This window comes from Cupressus sempervirens, chromosome 3 (genome assembly GCF_028749045.1).
Source record: "Cupressus sempervirens isolate cs-2001-9-10 chromosome 3, ASM2874904v1, whole genome shotgun sequence".
NCBI lineage: Eukaryota > Viridiplantae > Streptophyta > Pinopsida > Cupressales > Cupressaceae > Cupressus > Cupressus sempervirens.
This window is the reverse complement of record NC_143120.1, coordinates 1,101,950,749-1,101,972,046: the sequence shown is the minus strand read 5'-3', so window position 1 is coordinate 1,101,972,046 and position 21,298 is coordinate 1,101,950,749. Positions and strand designations below refer to the sequence as shown.

Genomic DNA, 21,298 nt, shown 5'->3' with positions numbered 1-21,298 from the left:
GTCATTATATATATATAATATTTGTTTACAATTATTGTTGCTGCTACTGTAAAAAGCCTCTAGGTTTGATAAGATCTACATTAAAAAAACTTTTCAAAATATTTATGCATATATAAAAATGTTTAAAATATTTTAAAATACTTTTACATATATAATTATTTTAAAAGAGATAAGTTACACGTGGGTGATTATATACATACATAAATATGTTAAAAGTAATAAAGAAATAATTTTACATATATCTAATTCTTTCAAAGAGATGTGAAACAAGTGGTTGAATATTTAAAGTGTCTAGAAACCCGTCAGTAAAAATAATTTATGGATTCAATTGTTTCACATCAACACTTCAAATCACAACCCGCAACTCATCAGCAGTATAAGCACAAGAGAGAATAAGAAAACTTTTGTTTATTTTATAGATTTAAAAATAATAATATTTGAACCCTCATTAAATTTTTGTTTAATATTATGATTATATATATGTAACTACTTTCATCTCTACCAATTATGTTTAATGAATCAATAACAGATCACTTAAATCCACATATTTGAATTTTATTTATTCTTCTGTGAAGTCCTTACCATAGTTCAAACAATCAGCCCATCAATCAATTCCAATGCCTGAAAATGAACTAACCATTTTAGGGTATTACACAACACCAGCAACAAACGACTGTCCCTCAAATATCAATGGAACTGAAGTAAAATGCACATATGCAGGCTAGTTTAAACATTTATTGTACAAACAAATCAACTATAATTGCAGAGAACTTGAATATAAGGAACAAACATAAAGATCTTGGAAAAAAGCATTCGAACCAGGAACTGCCGCTGTCCTCGGCACTACAGCATGGACTTGTGCTAATGAATGTGGACAAATTTCATAGATTTTGCTGAAACAGCTCCTTGCAATTTCTGCTTAGTACAATTGTACTAAACTTCTTTTTGAATGTACTTCAGAGTATTTATCTCTCTTATATCAAAAAAATTACTATTATTACAGAAGTTGGGTAACTACAAATTAACTTAATGCTATTCTGCCACTCGACACGAAAAAATCATCATTATGGATATACAATGAATGAGTCAATATTTATAACTTCAAACGGACACGTGCATAAAAGCCTCAATATATAAAACTCATCCGCCTATCAAAACCCCAAAAAAAAATTGCCATTCAAAACCCACTCTTAATATTTGCCTACAAAAAATGCAATCAGAATCGGGCTTTCCTCTTCCTGGCTGTATACTTTGTATCCTGGGGAACTGAATAACCTTTTATTCTCCTCTGCTCTTTCTTCTTCAGAATCCACGCACGACCCTTGCCTCTCTTTGAAACCTTCAGCTTTTTCCTTGGTCTGCACCTCTCTGAAAAGCCTACCTGTACAATAGATGACATATAGCATTCTATCAATCTGAAAATCTCTACCATATAGATACAATCCCACGTGAATCAAATGGTGTTTTAGTCCCCTTAGATATTCATGAATATGAACTTCAACCTAGAGAAATTGATAAACTTGACAAAGAAATTGTAGCTGTTGACCAATTCGTATATTTAGAACAAGTATATTCCCACAGTTTCATCAACCTTGAAAAAGCATTAGTTCCAAACAGTTTTGGAGAACCAAGACCAGAGGACGCCAGGATGGGTTTTGCACAGGAAACACAAATTTAGAGATAAGCAAAATATAATATAGTACTAGCAAACCGGTTAGAATAAACGTATATGAAATAACAAATAAAAATATAAACTACTAAACATAAAGCTTGCAGATGTGGAATATTAGTGTATTATTATCTTCAAAATGCCAATATGACAATCACATTTGAACTTCAATACACTTGGTCAATGCCTATAAATATTATCGAGAAAGATTGTAGCTAACTCCTTATTACAAACTGCTAGAGTTATATTTAGATCAATTTCCTCAAACAAACACTAACCAACCCTATGTGTACCTCATTGTCATCAAGTGTTAACTCCTCTAGCTCTACATTATATTGTGCTGGACTTTCGTTGTATGTAATTATGTTGCAATCAATTAGACACAGCATTATGTACAGCTACAAACTTCTTTCCCTCCCAGAGGCAAATCTTATTTCTCTTGATAGAGTGGAAGTTGTAAGGCTAATTCTTCTCAACAACAACATAATTAGGAACCTGAAAAAAAGGTGAGTGACTAGTGTGACTAGTAATGAATGAAGCTTACATTGACAGTGCACCAGCAACCCTCATAGGGACTTGCAACATTGTTTAACAGCCTCTTGTGTCTTTTATAAGTCTAGTGGTTAAATCAGGTATTAAAATCAGGTATTAAAAGATTGATCTTTTGGTGTAACGGCAATCACTACTTCTAACAAGTGGTATCAGAGCTCAGTCACAGGTTCCAATCCACGCAGACCATGGCAAGTAACATTGGGAAGGGGATTGTTAGCAGTGCGCCAACGTCCCTCATGGAGATTCAAATCATGGTTTAACAGCCTCCTATGTCTTCTATAAGTCTAGTGGTTGTATCAGGCATTAACAGGTTGATCTTTTAGTGCAACAGCAACCACTACTTCTACCAGCCTATGCATAGTCTACCATACTACTCAATCCTCCAATGCCATGTCTTCCTATCCAACTCTACCTTTTCTAAATATCCCCCAAGTGTGTAAATTTAATCCACTGGCATCCTCAACAAGTGGGAGGCCAAGCATTAAGTTCCTAATTGCCTTCATGAGGCTTGCCGTTCCCTGCGATTTTCCATGGAAAGAATTCTAACAGACCTTTGCATGTACCAATTCAAGTTCAATGCAAAGGCTGTCCTGTAGAAGAGAGGATTGAATCTATCTCCTCCACTGAACAATACGGTAAATGTGATCATCTTATTTGAAGTGATCTTATTAATTTCTACCATGTCCATAAACTTGCTACATGTTAACTCCCTCAAACATAAATTTCAAGTAACATTCTATATTATTAATCACACAGAAAGCAACGTCCGGACTATGGTAACATCATCCTCAAGTTCCACGATTCCAGCTTTATTATGTTAATATTGTCCATGCTTCAAGGTATTACAAATTTGTCCAAATATAATTTAACAGCCATATTTCACTCTTACAAGATACTAGAATATAATAAATTATTATTATCATTCCTTTTCCATATAGAATCTTTTGAAAGAACAGATCATTTCAAGACCAGTTTAAACCTGCTTATTCATCCACAATACTACAAAGATGAATGTAGATATCTTGTTACATCGTTCAGCGCACTCCAGTTTCTTCATCATTTACATGCTTTGACCACTCTTTATCATCTTCTGCACTTGAAACTTCCACATTTTGTCACTTGAAACGTGTATATAATCAATTATCTCTTGGCAAGGACCATGGCAATACTCATGTATGCTTTGACTCAGCAAAGCTTTCTCGATCATCTCCTTTTTCAAGAGTGCTAAATCTGTGAACACAGAGACATTAAAAAGTTCCAGTTGCCTCATATTAACCCTTGTGCTCTAGGTGTTTACAGTTCTGTTTATTCCAATGAGTTACATATTAGAATGTAATTTCAAATTCGAGCACATGCCACTCATGATGATGTTTGAAGATGATCAGATTGAAATCCATGGGTTCCATCACCTTCGATCTTCCACATATCATTTCTGTTTATTTATAATCCCAGGTGTGAAACGAAGGCATTTCATGACATGAAAGATAATGAAGCAAAAAACAATGCCAAAACCCACTCTCACATCTCTTCATGTAATTCTCAATCTGAGACTTTTGCAAGAGTGGAACTATGTTGCAAAACCATCTGCATGTATCTGTCATATTGCCAAGGATTTTGTATTGGACAATTTGCAGGGTTGCAAAACCATCAGCATGTATCTGTCATATTGCCGAGGGATTTTGTATTGGACAATTTGCAGGTCGCAATTTCCAGTTTCTGACCAAACTAAAACAGCCCAGTCATGATAGTTGCCACATATTATATTTTTGAGAAATGACAATGATCACCTTCTCCAGAACAAAGACTAGACATTGCCAGAAATGGGATTTGACAGGGAACAAAAACCAAAATTAAAACGTAATGAAGAAAGCACACATGAAAATGTTGACTTTTTTACCATGACATTTGGATTATACTAAAACAGTTCTAATTGTTTGTGACCAGCTGCAAGTAGCCCTTTGTTTTGTACAGCATGTTCAAGTGATGAGGATGCATGGAGTCACTGAGTCATGCAGGAAATTCTCGTATAGTGAAAACTGAATTTCCACTATACCATGTGCTATTAGTTTAAATTTTCCATTTGGGGCATTCATATTGGCAAACAAGAATAGAAAAGACTGATCAAGCAGGCAAGAGTTTCTACAAGGTAAACCAGTACAAAATTGAAAATGGGCATTCTCTTAGTACAGGTTATTTTGAAAGTACTCAAAACTTTCCAAAAAATGGTTACAATATCAAAAATTAAAATATAGAACCAAATCAAGCAGAACTCACATTGCTGGAGAACTTTTCTTGCTTACATGTTATTTTATGTTCAGATATATGCTTTTTAGGAATGAGATATGCTGAAGGTATATCTTCGTGAAACCCTAGTTTTCCTACGAATTGTTTTAACTAATATTAGCAGCAAACTAAAAAATTCTATGAACTGGTAGTCAAAGAGATACCAAAATGTTTTGCAAATGGTGAAATCAATGCAAATGAACTGTACGTTGGCTCTTAATAATTGTATTTTCATAGTCATCATTAAGGATAAAGTTGCTATAGTTCATGCTTAAGGGATAAGGAATGGACTACATAAAGATGTAAAAGTAAAGAATATAAAGAACAGATGATTATACATATGCATCAAGGTTACCCCCAAGTTTTTGGGACAGGTGGTCACTTTTCGAGGATGTCAATTTTGGGGATAGCTAGTGAACACCAAAGGAGGTGGCAATATAAAAATAGGGAGATCTAAACTAGTCATATGAAAACATGGATAAAGCATGCACATATACATTATAAAACCTTGACATATAAGATCCAGTTGGATTCTTGTGCCAAATTTGTGTCAACTTGAGAGCTAAGTAACTGGTTCGAGTGCAAGCACGGATTCAGGTACATAGAAACATAAAATTTTTTAACATGGATAAAGCATGCACATATACATTATAAAAACTTAACATATACAATCTAGTTGAATTCTTATGCTAAAGTTGTGTTAACCTGAGAGCTAACGAAGTGCGGGGACGGATCCAATTATGCGAATTGGGTACATGGATGCATTAAAGTTTCTTCAAGGGTGTGTGTGTCTATGTTTGTGTGTTTGTGTTTGTATATGTTTGTGCCTGTGTACATGTGTGACAAATGCAGGTATTCAATTTGAATACGAGGGTGCATTAAATTTTCCTTAGGGGGTGTGCATGTCTGTATGTGTGTGTGCATGTGTATGTTTGTTTGTGTACATGCGTGCATGTGCGCACATGTGTATGCACGGGTGTATTTATTTGGGTATAATGTATGCGTGTGTGTTTCTTTTAGTTTGTTCATGTATGTGTGTGTGTGTGTCTCTATCTGTGTCTAAGTCTGTGTGTGTCTGTGTCCATGTTCGTGTGGGTGTGGTATGCATGTGCGTGTGTATTTGGAATCCTTAAGTGAAGGAAGATGCAAATTCCATAGTGGCTCTAGCAAGACCCTAAATGGTTAAATCCAAGTTGGTAAACTCAAGTGCTACAGCTCAAAACATCATTGCCTCCTTGTATTGGGGATCCTTAGGTGACAGAAGATGCAAATTGGAATAAACATACACCAAGTCTTCAGCTCTTTTCACAGCAACCAATTACACTTCACTAGGTGGATGAAAGAGTATGTACTCCAATTCCATCAGGAGTAAAAGAGCTTGCAACTTGGAGAGAAAACCAACAAAAAAAATGCAAGATAAATTCAAGAATGTTGGCTGTTAAATTCTACAATAAAAGTGGCAAAACAAAAAAACAAAAAAAATTACTCATGCGAAGATCATGATTGCAAGAAGTAGGAGGTACATACATTCTTGACCATCGACGTAACACAATATAGTAGCATCCATTTTCTTTTTTGTAGCATAGAACCAAATCCAAAATCTTGAAGGCCTCGATTTTTGCATGTCTATTAAACCATCTCTTCAATACCCCTTGATGTTTTGCAAATTTATTAGGGCTTTGTCTCTTGTCTCATCCAATTGCCTCAATTGTAATAAGCTTACTCAAGCTCAATCTTCATTGTCATAGTATTCTTGCAAGAATTGCAAGGTCGGGATTATCAGTTGAATTTGGAGGATTGGTCTTGTCCTTATACTAAATGGTATGGGGATGCTCCTAGGGATCTCTTGGTCCTTTTTCTATTTACCAATAGGGTGAATTTCAGTTGTGTGTGTCAATCTCTTGATTTCTTATCTAAAATATTCTTAATGAAACTCAGTGGGTTCTTATTTGTTCGCTAGGCCATTTCCCTGGGGATAGTAATTAGATAAAAATGTTAGTGTAATCCCATGATCAAAAGCCCAGTTAGAATTCTTCAATGGAGCAAATGCATAACCGTTATCACAAATCAAAGCATAAGGACATCCAAACCTCGTAATAATTTTCTCTTCAACAAATTTGATGACAACTTCAGCAGTAGATTCTTTACGGCTTGAGCTATTATCCATCGAGTACAATTGTAGTGATCAAGCAGTCAAAATATACCTATTGGTGCACTGAGGAGGGTGGATTGATCGTACCAATGAAATCAAGTCCCCACATCACGAATGGTTTCACCTCAATCATAGGTTGGAGTTGCATCGCAAGATTCTTCTCTTGAATAACAGTTGTCTGGCAAACATAGCAAGTCTTCACATGATGATGTGTATCTTTGAACAAAGTCCGCCAATAGTAGCATGTTCCCAGTATTTTATATGTCATGGCCAAACTTGCTCCATGTCATGTTTCAAACTTGTCATGAAAGTGTTCCTAAATTCTTTTTGCCTCTTCCTTCTCGACGCACTATAATTAGATGCCTTCATGATTTTGTTTGTATAATACAAACTCCTATAGAATGTATTTACTTTTCAACTTTAATGCCTCTTTTTGTAAATGATTCAAATGTGAAGGACATTTTTTATTCATCAAGCCTGGTAATATCTTTGTACCACTCGTCAGGGCATACGTCCTCTAATTCATAAACCTATTGAACCAAGCCTCATCCATCATATGCAATCTTTTGCACTAACTTTTGTCCTCTGGCCAGCTTCTTGTTTGAATGTCTATCACATTCCTGGATGGTAGCGACCCATTTTTCTCTTCTCTTGCCTAGTTCATTTTGCATCAATAATGTCTTGACAAGATCAAGGACTATGGCATCACTTCACTTCTCAAGATGTAATGTATGAATTTCTTTGTCACCTTTACCAAAGCGTAAGCCTATATTTCCACATTAGGGTAATTTTATTCCACATACTTAAAGGGAGCACTCATAAAATAGTAAAAGCAATAGGGTGCTCTTCATTCCTTTGTGTAAGGATTGTTACGCAAGCATGATTAGAAGTGAATGAGTATACGTAGAATGGCTTTTCATAATTCGGACTCACAAGAGCAGGCACCTTAACAGTTTTTTCCTTTATCTCTTCAAATGCTCTCCTAGCTTTTGGATTCCAATTCATCTTTGCATCTTTCTTGAGCATGTCATTCATAAGTTTCACTATTTTTACAAATCCTGAAATGAATTTTCTCACAAAGTTATCTTTCCAAAGAATGATTTCAGTTCTTTCTTGCTAGTTGATAAACTTAGTTTTGAAATAGCCTCCACTTTTTCAAGATCGATCATAATTCCCTTTACTAAGAGTACATGCCCGAGCAATTTTCCTTATGTTACCTCAAATATGCACTTCTTTGTGTTAAGAGACTCCAAACTTTTTGCATCTTGAAAATAATTTCCTTAAGCCTCCAATACGATCTTCCCTCTTTATTAAAAATACTATGATATTATCCAGACAGATAACGATGCACTTATCTTTTAAGCCCTTGAAGGCATAGTCCATGGCCCTCTAAAATGTCATTCCTGCGTTGATCAAATCAAAAGGCATGCTCTTACACATAAATGTCCCCCACTTAGTGATGAAAGTTGTCTTCAATTTACCCTCTTCTTCAACTATGACCTGATTATATCTTGAATATCCATCCATGAATGTCATCATCTGAGATCTGTTCACAATTTGTAATACATCATCTAACAATGGCAATGGACGGTTGTTTTTCTCTAATGCCCTGTTTAAATTTCAGAAACCAACACACAACCTTATCTCCCCATCTTTCTTCCTAACTAGAACCAAATTTCGGATTAAACCACGGACAAAAATAACAATTACATGCAAATATAACCAATAACAGAAAATAATAGATCACATAGAAAAGAACACAAGGCACCAAGATTTAACGTGGTTCACCCAATCCCTAGGCTACGTCCACCAAACAGCCAGTCCAATATTATTACGATCCAGTGAATACAAACTGATTAGAATCTATAATCCCTTACAACTCAATACCGCCACAAGAACTAATTTTGCATCACAACATAATGAAAAATACCTAACCCTAAGCCCTTTTATACAAGTATTTTATGTCGTTTTAGGGTTACAACATGTCAGCCATATGTCGGCTACGACGTCGGCCACGGCCCAAAAATTTTTACAATACTTTCCTGATCAATCACCACAATCTAACAATCTCCCACTTGGGGACTGATCAGGCTCCACACTAAACAACAATCTCCCACTTGGAGACTGATCCTGTAGCAATACCGCTAGCACATGGAGCTCCCACTGGATCAAACCACCCTGGACTCTACTGTTCTTTTATTAATATTCAGTCTAGAAGACCAACCGAAGCTGAAGAGGAGTTCAACTTCTCCCTTGTTACTACCTTTGTCAACATATCTGTTGGATTGTCATTGGTATGTATCTTCTCCAGCGTTAACTGTCCATCCTCCAAAATTGACCGAATGAAATGGTACCGCAACTGTATGTGTTTGGTCTTTGAATGCAGAGCTGAATTCTTTGCAAGATGAATGGCACTCTGACTATCTGTGAACAAATAATTATCGTTTTGATGATGTCTCAATTCTTGCAAGAAGAACTGAAGCCATATCATCTCCTTGGCTGCCTCTGTAGCAGCTACATACTCTGCCTCTGTAGTGGATAAAGCATTAACCTTTTGTAACCTAGAAACCCAACTCACGGCTGCCCCACCAACAGTAAAGATGTAACCTATAGTACTCCGCCTGCCAAATCTGAGTCAACATAACCCTATAAATCATTAGTAGAGCCCCCAAAGTGTAAACACTTATTAGATGTTCCTCTCAAATATCTGAGAATCCATTTGACAGCATTCCAATGCTCAATTCCTGGATGACTCATATACCTACTAATGACTCCCACTGGATGTGCAATACCTGGCCTAGTACATACCATAGCATACATCAAGCTTCCTACAGCTGAAGCATAGGGTACCTTGGACATCTTATCCTCCTCTTCCTGTGTATTAGAACACATCTCCTTAGTCAATTTCAAATGACCAAGTAAAGGTGTGCTAACAGCTTTAGCATTCTCCATAGAGAAACGTTGCAACACCTTCTCAACATAATCAGCCTGAGATAGAGTCGATGTTCTATTTTTCCTATCTCTACAAATCTTCATACCAAGGATTTGTTTTGCTACCCCCAAATCCTTCATAGAAAATGCATGTGCTAATTGGCTTTTTAGCCCCTTAATGTGATCCATGTTAGACCCAGCTACAAGCATATCATCAACATATAAACATAAAATAATGTAGCTATCATCATCCAACCTCTTAAAGTAGACACAATGATCTGAATGACACCTACTGTAACCATGCTCATGCATAAACCTGTCAAATTTCAAATACCATTGCCGAGGTGCTTGCTTCAAGCCATATAAACTTTTCTTCAATTTCCACACTAAGTTCTCCTTACCTTTGACCGCAAATCCCTGTGGCTGAGCCATATATATCTCTTCATCCAAATCACCATGAAGGAAGGCTGTTTTAACATCTAGCTATTCTAAATACAAATCTTCAGTAGCCACTAGACTTAAAATAGTACGGATAGAAGTCATTTTAACAACAAGAGAAAATATCTCATCAAAATCAATTCCTTTTTTCTGTGCAAATTCTTTTACAACTAACCTGGCTTTAAATCTTTTCTTAACTCCATCCTCTTCTTTCAACCTGTATACCCACTTATTTTGTAAAGCCTTTTTACCTGCAGGCAACTTGCATAAATCCCATGTCTTATTCTTCAGCAAAGAGTCCATTTCATCTTTCATTGTAGACTCCCACTGAATCTTAGTATCCACCTGCATAGTTTCATCATAACTTTTAGTTTCACCAGCATCAGTAAGTAAAATAGAATACAAAGAGGGAGAAAATCTTTGTGGAGGTTTAATTTGCCTTGTTGACCGTCTAACATTCACTGGTGTGTGTGGTATTAGTTGTTGCGGTTGTTGCACATCATGAGGAATGGTTGGAACATCAGCTTTTGGAGTATCATCCAACACTACATAATCATCTTTCTTCTTCAAAATTGATACCCACAAAAGATAACTGACTAGTAATAGTATTAAACTCATTTAAATGATCTGTAACAAATCCACCTTCTGCCATTTTCATATTAAATAAATGCTTCATAAGAAATACCTTGTTTGAACTAGAGGGCTTTTCATACAGTGTCGCTAGGGTTTTCATCAATTCTTCTGATATAGATAGTCTTCCATTTGCATCTTCCATAACTAGAAGTTCTGCCCATTAAACCTATCAACCCTCAACTTACCCTCATCTGTCATTGCTCCCACTCAACTGTGAGACTCCCACTCAACTGTGAAACTTTCTTGCAGAGGATAACAGAAAAACAACTAGGCTTTGATACCACTTGTTAGGATTAAACCACAGACAAAAATAACAATTACATGCAAATATAACCAACAACAGAAAATAATAGATCACACCAAAAAGAACACAAGGCACCAAGATTTAATGTGGTTCACCCAATCTCTAGGCTACGTCCACCAAACAGCCAGTCTGATATTATTACAATCCAGTGAATACAACCTGATTACAATCCATAATCCCTTACAACTCAATACCGCCACAAATACTATGTACAGTACTTTCGTGATCAGTCACCACAATCTAACACAACCCATGTCGAGTGTAGTGCTCGGAATATGATCTTTGTTGTCAGTAACTTCTTCACTTCTTGATAAATCTAAGGCTCTAGCAAGGGGTTGACTGGCCTTTGGCACTACCTGAGTGGCTTACTTCCTTCTTTCAATGGTATGGTATGCGTAATAATACAAAGATTGTGTCTTTGAATCTTCATATCCCCATGCTATCACATCTGGAAACTCTCTCATCAACTTCAGAATGCATTCCCTTTCCTAAGGAGTCCCAATGTGCACTATCTTTGGTTCCTCTTCTGTCCCTAAATTTACCTTCTCACATTCATCCCCTCCTTTGGGCGAATACCTACTCTTACTTAATTGATATGCATAAAACATCCTTTTTAGTTGGATCATACCCTTTAATATAATATTGGTTTTCAGATTTATGATCCTATCTAGATTGATCTCTGCTTCTTCATTCTTATCCTCATCAATTATTTGAGTTGTGAAGACATCTATGTTTGTCAACAAATCTAGTATATGTTTGTCATCATCAAAAACTTGAAAATTTGTCACATTCTATGGTACTGATGGGACTAACAGAAGCTCCACTTTGAACTTCTTCAATCCTTCCAACGAAAGTGGTGGTAGCGAGCTCAACACCTACGCCGATGCATTTGCCACCTCGTTGCCAGATCTATAACCAAATTTGATTCCAAAGGCCTCAAAGATCTCATTTAGATCCCATACTTTGTTTCTATATCTCTTCAATCTTTTGTCATGGGATGCATACTTATGTCAAACTCAGGATATTAGTAAGTGTGAATCTCTTGGTACGTGAAACATCTTTGCTCCTTTCTTGATGGCACAGAACAAACCTCAAATCAAAGGTTCATACTCAGCCATGTTATTTGTACAAGAAAACTGCAATCTATGTGCTGCCATATATGTTTTTCCTATTAGATTGGTCAACAAATATCTAGCTCTTGATCCTACTTTATGTTAGAAATTTGTTCAGCACTCCCCTCAGGATCCGTGACAAGGGCTTAACTACCTCCTGTGTACTATAAGTTGACTGGTTGTATCAGGCATTGATGGATCGGTCTTTTGGTGCAACGGCAACCCCATTCTAACAAGTGGTATTAGAGCTTAGTCACAAGTTTGAATCCTCGGACTCTCGAGTAATGCTGAGGGGGAGATCTGTTAAGAATATAACCTAGATAAACCTACAGGTCTGATGGTACAGACCGTACCTGCTCTTTTATAAATATATTCCTAATGATTAGCATGCAATTTAAATATATATTGTTCCTAGAGGTGCCGGCGATTTCTAGACAATACCTTATTTAGCTCTTGGTTAATTTAGTTAGTCATAACTAAATTGTTTACTAAAGATCGCCGGCTTAGGAATAACAATTAGTTTGTTAATGCCAAGGGTTATGTTCCTATACCCTCTAGATAGGATATATATACAGGTTGTGAATGCAGTTTAGAAGACACACAGCAATCTACTCTTCTAAGTGTTCTACTTCCTACGAGTTATAAAGCAGAGCTATTCTTAATCTTCCAAGATCGAATATAGAGGATTGGACCTGCATTAAAGATTAGTGATATCTGCTTCAAACAAATCTGAATATACATATTGTTTAAAGGATCATTCTCAGCCATTCGAAACTGAACTATAAGTCTGATTCAAGAACAAAAGAATTTGCAGAACTTTACATGGTATCAGAGCCAAGTTATCAAATCTAGGGCTCTGCAAAATTTTAGTAATCAGACCTCATATATATTCAGTAGTTTTCTCCCATTTTCAATGGCATACACAATTAGACCCGAGGATAGGTTCGATGAGAAGGAACATTTTCAAGCCTGGAAATTTAGAATATTGATGATTCTTGAAGAGAACAATGTTAAACAATTTGTTGATGGAGCATCCAAACAGCCCCCAGTTGAACTTCAAAAATCCATATGGACCAATGGAAATAGAAAAGCTATTCAAATCATCTTGGACAGAGTTAAAAATGATATCATACCTATGCTTACGAAACACCAAACTGCCTATGATATGATGAATGCATTACGAAATGCATATGAAGTAAACAATGCAACTAGGGTTCTTGCACTAAAAAGGCAACTAAATCACATCCAGATAAAGAAAGGAGAATCGATAAACTCTTATTTCCTAAGAATTGCCAACATTAGATATGAATTATCAAGCATAGGAACCATCAATAATGACACCGAACTAACGCTCATGACCATAGATTGATTGCCAGATTCATGGAAAACATTCGCACAAGGAATAAGTGCCACAGATCAGCTTCCAGACTTTAACAAACTCAAGAATGATTGTCTTCAAGAAGAGTCTAGAAAACTAAAAAAAGGAGGAAAGCCAAAAGTAGAAGATGACGAACTTCACATTCTTAATGCAAACTCCTATAAAGGTAAGAAAAAGCACTTCAAGAAGAAAACGCGAAATCAAAAGAATGGAAAGCCCAAGAAAGATCTATCTAAAATAAAGTGTTTCAAATCTGAAAAATTTGGACACTATAGATCTAATTGTCTGGAAAATCCAAACAACAGGCAAATTGTACAAATGTCATTAGAGAAGAAGAGACTTATGATCCTAAGAACCATGTTTTTGTATTCCTCTCTATCAAATGAAATCTCAAATAAGGCATGGGTGATTGATAGTGGATCTTCCAACCATATAATGGGATACAAAGAAACTCTGGATTCCTTATCAGAAAAAGTTAATGGTGAAATTACTATTGATGATAACTCTGCACACTCAATTGAAAGAATTGGAAGCTGCACTTTGAAACTAAAAACAAGAAATACTCTTCTTAAAGGTGTACTCTATGTACCAGGGATTAAAAGAAACCTAATCTCAATTACAACACTTGAAGATGATGGACACAATGTTGCATTCGTGGATGGCAAAGTATTAACTTGGGCTACGAACTCTTCCATCAAAAAAGCTAAATCAATTGGTCAAAGAAAGGGATATTTGTATGAATTGAATACAGAACCCAATTAATCCATTCAAGCCCTAGTTCACAAAGCTGAAGATTCAAATGAAATATGGCACAGAAGATTAGGGCATCTAAACTTTAAAACTTTATCAACTATGGAAAAGATGGTTACCGGATTCCTAAAACTAAATAAAGATCACCCTAGTATTTGCAAAGGGTGTGCTCTGGGTAAAAGTACTAGAAGTCCCTTTCATGATAGTACTAGGAAAACATATAATGTACTAAAATTAATTCATTCAGATTTATGTGGACCTATGTTCGTTCCTTCTCTTGGAGGATTTTGGTATTATATCTTGTTCATAGATGACTTCTCTAAGAAAACATGGATTTATTTTTTTAAATGCAAAGAATCAGAAGACATCTTACAAAGATTTAAAGAATTCAAAGCATTAACTGAAAAATTTTCAGGACATAAAATTAAAACCCTTAGAACAAATAACGAAGGAGAATATACCTCAGACTTGTTTAAAAGGTTTTGTAAAGAATCAGGGATCAAGAGGGAGTACACTGTTCCTTATAACCCAAAACAAAACAGGTATGATTTTTGACCAAAATCTAGAATACTATCTTTGGATAGAAGCCTCTTGTACTACTGAATATATTCAAAACAGAAGCCCTCACTCCTATCAAGATAAAACCCCTAATGAAGTATTTACTAAAGTAAAACTCAATATAAGTCATCTCAGAATTTTTGGATGTCCTATATACATTCACGTTCCAAAAGAACAGAGAACCAAATTAGAACCATCTGGGAGGAAAGTTATCTTTGTAGGGTATAGTGAAACTTCTAAAGCATATAAAATTTTCATACCTAGACAGAAAACTATTGAACTTAGCAGAGATGTAATCTTTGAGGAAGATCTTGCATTCAAAAGAGCCATAAGTTCCGATGAACCTTCTCCTTTATCAAGTTCTGAAAGAATTAGTGAATTTGAATCCCAGAGGGAGAACTTAGAAGAGGTCGAAGATGAAAATATGAACCTTAAAGAAAATTCAAAGAAAAGACCACTTTGGGTCATAAAAACAGTTGAAGCAACTCAAGACTTTGTTGCACCTTCACGATCAATCAGAGAAAGTAAAAGACCTAAAAGATTCTCTGGTTATACAACAAATATGATTGATTTATTCAAAACAGAGCCAACCAATCCTTCTGATGCTATTAAACATCCAGCCTAGAAAGAAGCTATGACAGAAAAATACCAATCAATTATGAAAAATGATGTTTGGGAAATAGTTCCAAGACCAAAAGGAAAATCCGTTGTTTCTTCCAAATGGATATTCAAAATAAAGCATGTTGCTAATGGGAGTATTGAGAAATATAAAGCCAAATTTGTAGCCAAAGGTTTTTCTTAGAAAGAAGGGATTGATTATAAAGAAACCTTTGCTCCTGTTGCCAGATATACTTCCATACGAGCAGTCTTAGCAATTGCCGCATCTAAGGGATGGAAGGTACATCAAATGGATGTAAAGACAACATTTCTAAATGGAAAGATTTCAGAAGAAGTCTATCTAGAGCAACTAGAAGGATTTGAAACCCATGATCCTAACACTTTTGTTTGCAGGCTCAAGAAAGCTCTCTATGGGCTTAAACAGGCTCCCAGGGCCTGGTATGAAAGGATTGATAAATATCTCACCAACTTAGGATTCTCCAAGAATGAAGCCGATCCAAACTTATAGAAGAGATAAAGATGATATGGTAATTATAATATTGTATGTTGATGATTTATTAATCACAGGTGATGATCATCTTATAGCTCAGTGCAAGAAAGATCTAACTAGAGAATTTGAGATGAAAGACCTAGGGCTTCTCCATTACTTCCTAGGATTGGAAGTACAACAGAATTCTAATAGTATCATACTTAATCAAGGAAATTATACTTCAGATATCTTGAGAAAATTTGGAATGTGGAATTGCAAGTTTATGTCTTCTCCAATGGAGACCAATTTGCATAAACTTAAAGAAGCAGCTACAGAATCACCTCCAATAAATTCTACTCTCTACAAATAGATGATTGGGTCCCTTATGTACCTAGTAAATACAAGACCTAATATTTGCTATGTTGTTCATGCCTTAAGTCAGTTTATGTGTGAATCTAAGGAGATTCACCTAGTTGTTGTTAAACACATTATGAGATACTTACAAGGCACTCTTAATTATGGACTCAAATATGAGAAAGTTGTTTTAGATTTGCATGGATTCACCGATTCAAATTGGGGTGGAAGTGTTAAAGACAAGAAAAGCATTTCAGGATGTTGTTTCAGTTTAGGATCAGCTATGATTTCATAGATATGCAGAAAGCAATCTCTAGTAGCTCAGTGCTCCACAGAAGCCAAATACATTGCAGCAGCGATGGCCTCCTAAGTAGTATGGCTAAGGAAGTTACTTGTGGGATAATCAGAGTTCCATCAAGCTCTCAGTGAATCCAGTTTTCCATGACAAATCCAAGCATATTGAAATTCCTTACCATTATGTAAGAGATATGGTAGATAGGAATTCTATAAATTGGAATACATTTGCACTGCAGATCAGGCAGTAGACATACTCACCAAACATCTATCTAGAGTAAAGATACAACATTTCAAGAGGAGACCTGGTATGGTTGAGTTGTAATCCATTTGTACTCTTTTGATTATTAATAAAATAATTTGATTTTTGTTAGGCTATTGACTGTTATGGACTCCACCATGTGTAATCATTATCTAAAGAGGTGATGATCTCTGAAATAATGAATACTTGTGTAAAAGGCATTATGAGAGATGACAATCTCTTAGATAATGTACTAAACAGTAGATTTTATTGTAAGATCCAGATGACTTTTAGATCGTATTGTGATATTGACATTGCTATGTTCATGGGTCACAAATTGGATAAAGGAAGGATCTTAGAATTCTCCGGGTTTATCCCATATTCTAGTAGATCTTAAACTCAGGATCTTGTTGTAATATAGAAATACCAATTTCTATGAGTCACATGTGTCTTATCACTAGTAGCAATGATTTGTCATATCACAGGTTTAGTAATATGACTTTATATCATGTATTCTATGATACCACATATTTAGAAGAGACGGATAGATATAGAGTATTAATTCTTGCTTAAACATCTGTATTAGTGTTGCTAGATATGATATCTCTCTGTAGGATTATCAGGTTAAGAGGGAGTGTTAAGAATATAACCTAGATAAACCTACAGGTCTGATGGTACAGACCGTACTTGCTCTTTTATACATATATTCATAATGATTGGCATGCAATTTAAATATATATTGTTCCTAGAGGTGTCAGCAATTTCTAGACAATATCTTATTTGGCTCTTGGTTAATTTAGTTAGTCATAACTAAATTGTTTACTAAAGATCGCCGGCTTAGGAATAACAATTAGTTTGTTAATGCAAAGGGTTATGTTCCTTGAGGGTCATACCCTATAGATAGGATATATATACGGGTTGTGAATGCAGTTTAGAAGACACACATACACACAGCAGTCTGCTCTTCTAAGTGTTCTACTTCCTATGAGTTATAAAGCAAAGATATTCTTAATCTTCCAAGATCGAATATAGAGGATTGGACCGGCATTAAAGATTAGTGATATTTGCTTCAAACAAATCTGAATATACATATTGTTTAAAGGATCATTCTCAGCCATTCGAAACTGAAGTATAAGTCTGATTCAAGAACAAAAGAATTTGTAAAACTTTACAAGATTGTTAGAAATTTGTCCAGTGCTCCCCTCAAGATTCGTGACAAGGGCTTAAACGCCTCCTATGTACTATAAGTTGAGTGGTTATATCGGGCATTGATAGATCGGTCTTTTGGTGCAACAACAATCCCATTCTAAGACTTTGATCTTGGAACCATTGAATGCCAAAGTCTCTTTAGTGTCCCTTCGGAGGTTCCTTTGATGGACTTGATTTGGCATTTGCCTCTTATTTTTTGTCGTATCTTACTAGGGCTTAATTTCTTTCTATACTCGTTTTACTACTTTCATTTGTGTCCTCCTATGGAAGAACTTCTTGAGGCTCCTGCTGAATATCTTTCTATACTCGTTTTACTACTTTCATTTGTGTCCTCCTTTGGAAGAACTTCTTGAGTCTCCTGCCGAATATCTATCTTTAATGCTCCTGGTATTCTTTTCTCTACTTGTTCCATTTTTCTCTTCTACATAGCGCAAGAATACTAAATGAAAAGAATCTAAATTCTACACCAATTAGCAATTGAGGTCCAACACCTCAATTCAAGTCCTTGCTTCACAATTTTCAACACGAAATTTCTAAAGTTCTCAAATATCCCCTCTCCATCTCTATGAAGAACCTTGATCATTTTCTACGAACATCGCCATGGAATCTTTATCTCCTAATAAGCCTTTCCCTTTATCTCCTTGTGAAACATGCAACATCAACACTTCTTGCCTTTGGGGTTTGTTTGAGCATCTACCTTATCTGGAACATCTGCAACTGATATATCAATATGTCGTTAAATTCTAGAATAATATGCCAGTTGTATGTGAAAGTTATTTAATTCACCCACAATTGGTACCTTAGTCTTGTGTAGCTATGTGACCTTATTTGTATCTACAAGGATAATTCCCAATCATCTATAAAGTGCAAGGGCCTAACATTGCTTGATGCTCTTGAGTCAATTAAGCAATTAAGCAATAACTTTCCAAATAGCCTTACTGATACTAGAAATGGGGCAAGCTCCTCCTTCCCTTGGGAGAATGCGATTGGAGTTTCCTTCTTAAAAGTAAGTCTTGTATCTATCTTCATCATTCCATTGGCTTCTTCCATCTTTGCAGCACCATGCTTGTTTGTACCTCCTCCAATCTTAGTCGCATCTGGATTTGAAGTTAAAGTACTTTGAACCATAAAGATTGGTTGTGATGAACTCTAGTTGTTGCACATATTTTGATAATTGTAAGAAACATGCTCGACCATATTTGTACTATGGACCACATTGGATGTGTTATAGGAGGATCTATTCACCCCTTGCGTATTACTTGCTAAAGCCTGACCATTAGCCCCTTGGTTTTTCTTGTCCTTCAAACTATTCAGGATCACCTAATTACTTCAGCTATCTTTACTAATTAAAACAAAGATAAGTTTTTATCTTTACCTTCCGTAGCTCCTCAGTCACACTATATCCCAACTTCTTCAAACTTTCATCACCTAGAGCGTGGTTTGCTACTTGCTCTTTGTTGGTATTTTGAATTCCATTGTTGTATTGTAAATTGTTTGCCCTTTGACTGTTATTTCCCCCTTGTCAATATTCAAGAGAGTCCTTTGAATAACTAGGGGTATTACTTGCATTTGGACATGGAAACGAATATAAGTTATTCGTGGAAATGGATAATTATTCCTCTAGTAAACCCTCGATCCATTCCCTTGGCCTTCCTATCTTACGTTTATATCCAAACCTGGTTTCACAAATGAATAGTGAGCTTAGCAAGGCAACAACATCTTACATCATTTTCTCAATTTTACCTCTCATGTTACCGATTATTTCTAAAGAACACTTTGGAAGAAGTTGAATACTGAGCTCAAATTTAGTTCTACATTTCATCCACAGACAAATGGAATAAAAGAAGGAAATGCCTTTTGAGATAGGGAATGGCATGAATTTTAGAGGAACTACAGAATTGAGGAATTTGGATACTGAAGCGAGGAACGGTGCTGAAGTTGAAGAATTTGTGGGCTTTATGAAGAATTGGCATGAGGAAGTGAAGAGTAATCTGAATAATAGTAATCAGGGATACAAGGAAAGGGCAGATAAGAAAAGAAGACACAAAACTTTTAAAGTTGGAGATGAAGTAATGGTACACTTGAATAAAAATAGATTTCAAGTTGGAACATATAGTCAGTTGAAGATGAACAAATTTGGACCTTGTAAGATCTTGAAGAAACACGATAGTGGAAATGCTTTTGAAGTCCAATTGCCTAAAGACATGGATATTTCACTTATTTTTGACATTTCAAACATCTATGAGTATTTTGAATCTAATGAAGAGATAATTTATAGTTCTGATTATCCTAAGAAGAAAACCGAGGGAATAAACAGAATTTTGGATATACCAGAGTCACTAAGAGCACCAAAGGAAAAGATTACAAAGGCTACTTAGTTCAGTGACAAAACAAACCAGTAGAAGACAGTTCTTGGATTTCTCGAGCTGAGCTGGATCTTTATGATATTTCTTAGATTGTCAAGGGTTCCTGATGTGGACATCAATCCTTATTTACCCAAAGTGTATGATGTAGGAGCATCTTGGGTTATTTGGCGATCTTGCATCAACCAAATTGTTCCTATCTATTGTCTGTGGAATGACCCTTGTTGTTCGTGTTCTTCCTTTCCACATAGTTGGATTCTTAATGAGGACCTATGTGGATCACCCTCCTATGTTCATGGAACTTCATTTGATATCGCTGAAAAGTTATCCTTTCTCTTTGTTCGAGGTGTGTTCATTTCCTAGCACATCGAGTAATGTGTGATCATTTGCTTCCGTGAGGTTTTTGTTATGTCAAGGCTTTTCGCAGCCTTGGGGGTCTCTTCTTGGATCACATGTGGACCTATCATTGTCTCCACGGATGTTATTTTGCTTAGTTGTTTGATCTCTGGTTTCTCCTTTCATATATGACCTATATTTTATAATAAACTGCCTGATGGGCCAACTTGTGATCTTGTTGGCTCTATATATATGTATGAATGTTTGAGATCTAGGATTAGAGGAGGCAAAATCAAGAGAGTAGAAGAGCATAGGTTTGACTTTGAAAGCCCAAGCTTCTAAGCTTGCAAATTGTATTCAGTTGTTTATGGTTACAACTAGGTAGGCCTTATGCATGGCATGTTGTAAAAAGATTGTCTCATAATTTCTGCAAATGGAATCAATATATATCTTGTGTTTTCTTCCATATTGTGTTGCTTCCATGTGCATATTCTAGCAAGGTGGATGGTGAATTCCTTTGGTTCCTTTCGCCATCCTACCTTCCGTCACTTTGTTGAGATTCGAGGACTAAGTAATGCACATGGTGTTTAGGTTCAACTTAAGTTAGTCTATGGTGGAGATGTTCATGTTCAAAACGTTAGAGTTCAAAGTTTG

General features: G+C 35.8%; 1 protein-coding gene across 1 annotated transcript in view; it reads right to left on the bottom strand.

Annotated features, from left to right (window-relative positions):
- Window positions 1-750: 750 nt before the first annotated feature.
- RID2 (S-adenosyl-L-methionine-dependent methyltransferases superfamily protein) overlaps window positions 751-21,298 on the bottom strand; it is a 112,268-nt gene continuing 91,720 nt past the window's right edge. Inside the window, exon 10 of the mRNA XM_089823201.1 lies at window positions 751-1,381. Coding sequence (XP_089679327.1) covers window positions 1,217-1,381 — 165 coding nt within the window. The 3' untranslated portion in view covers window positions 751-1,216. The remainder of the gene's footprint in view (window positions 1,382-21,298) is intronic.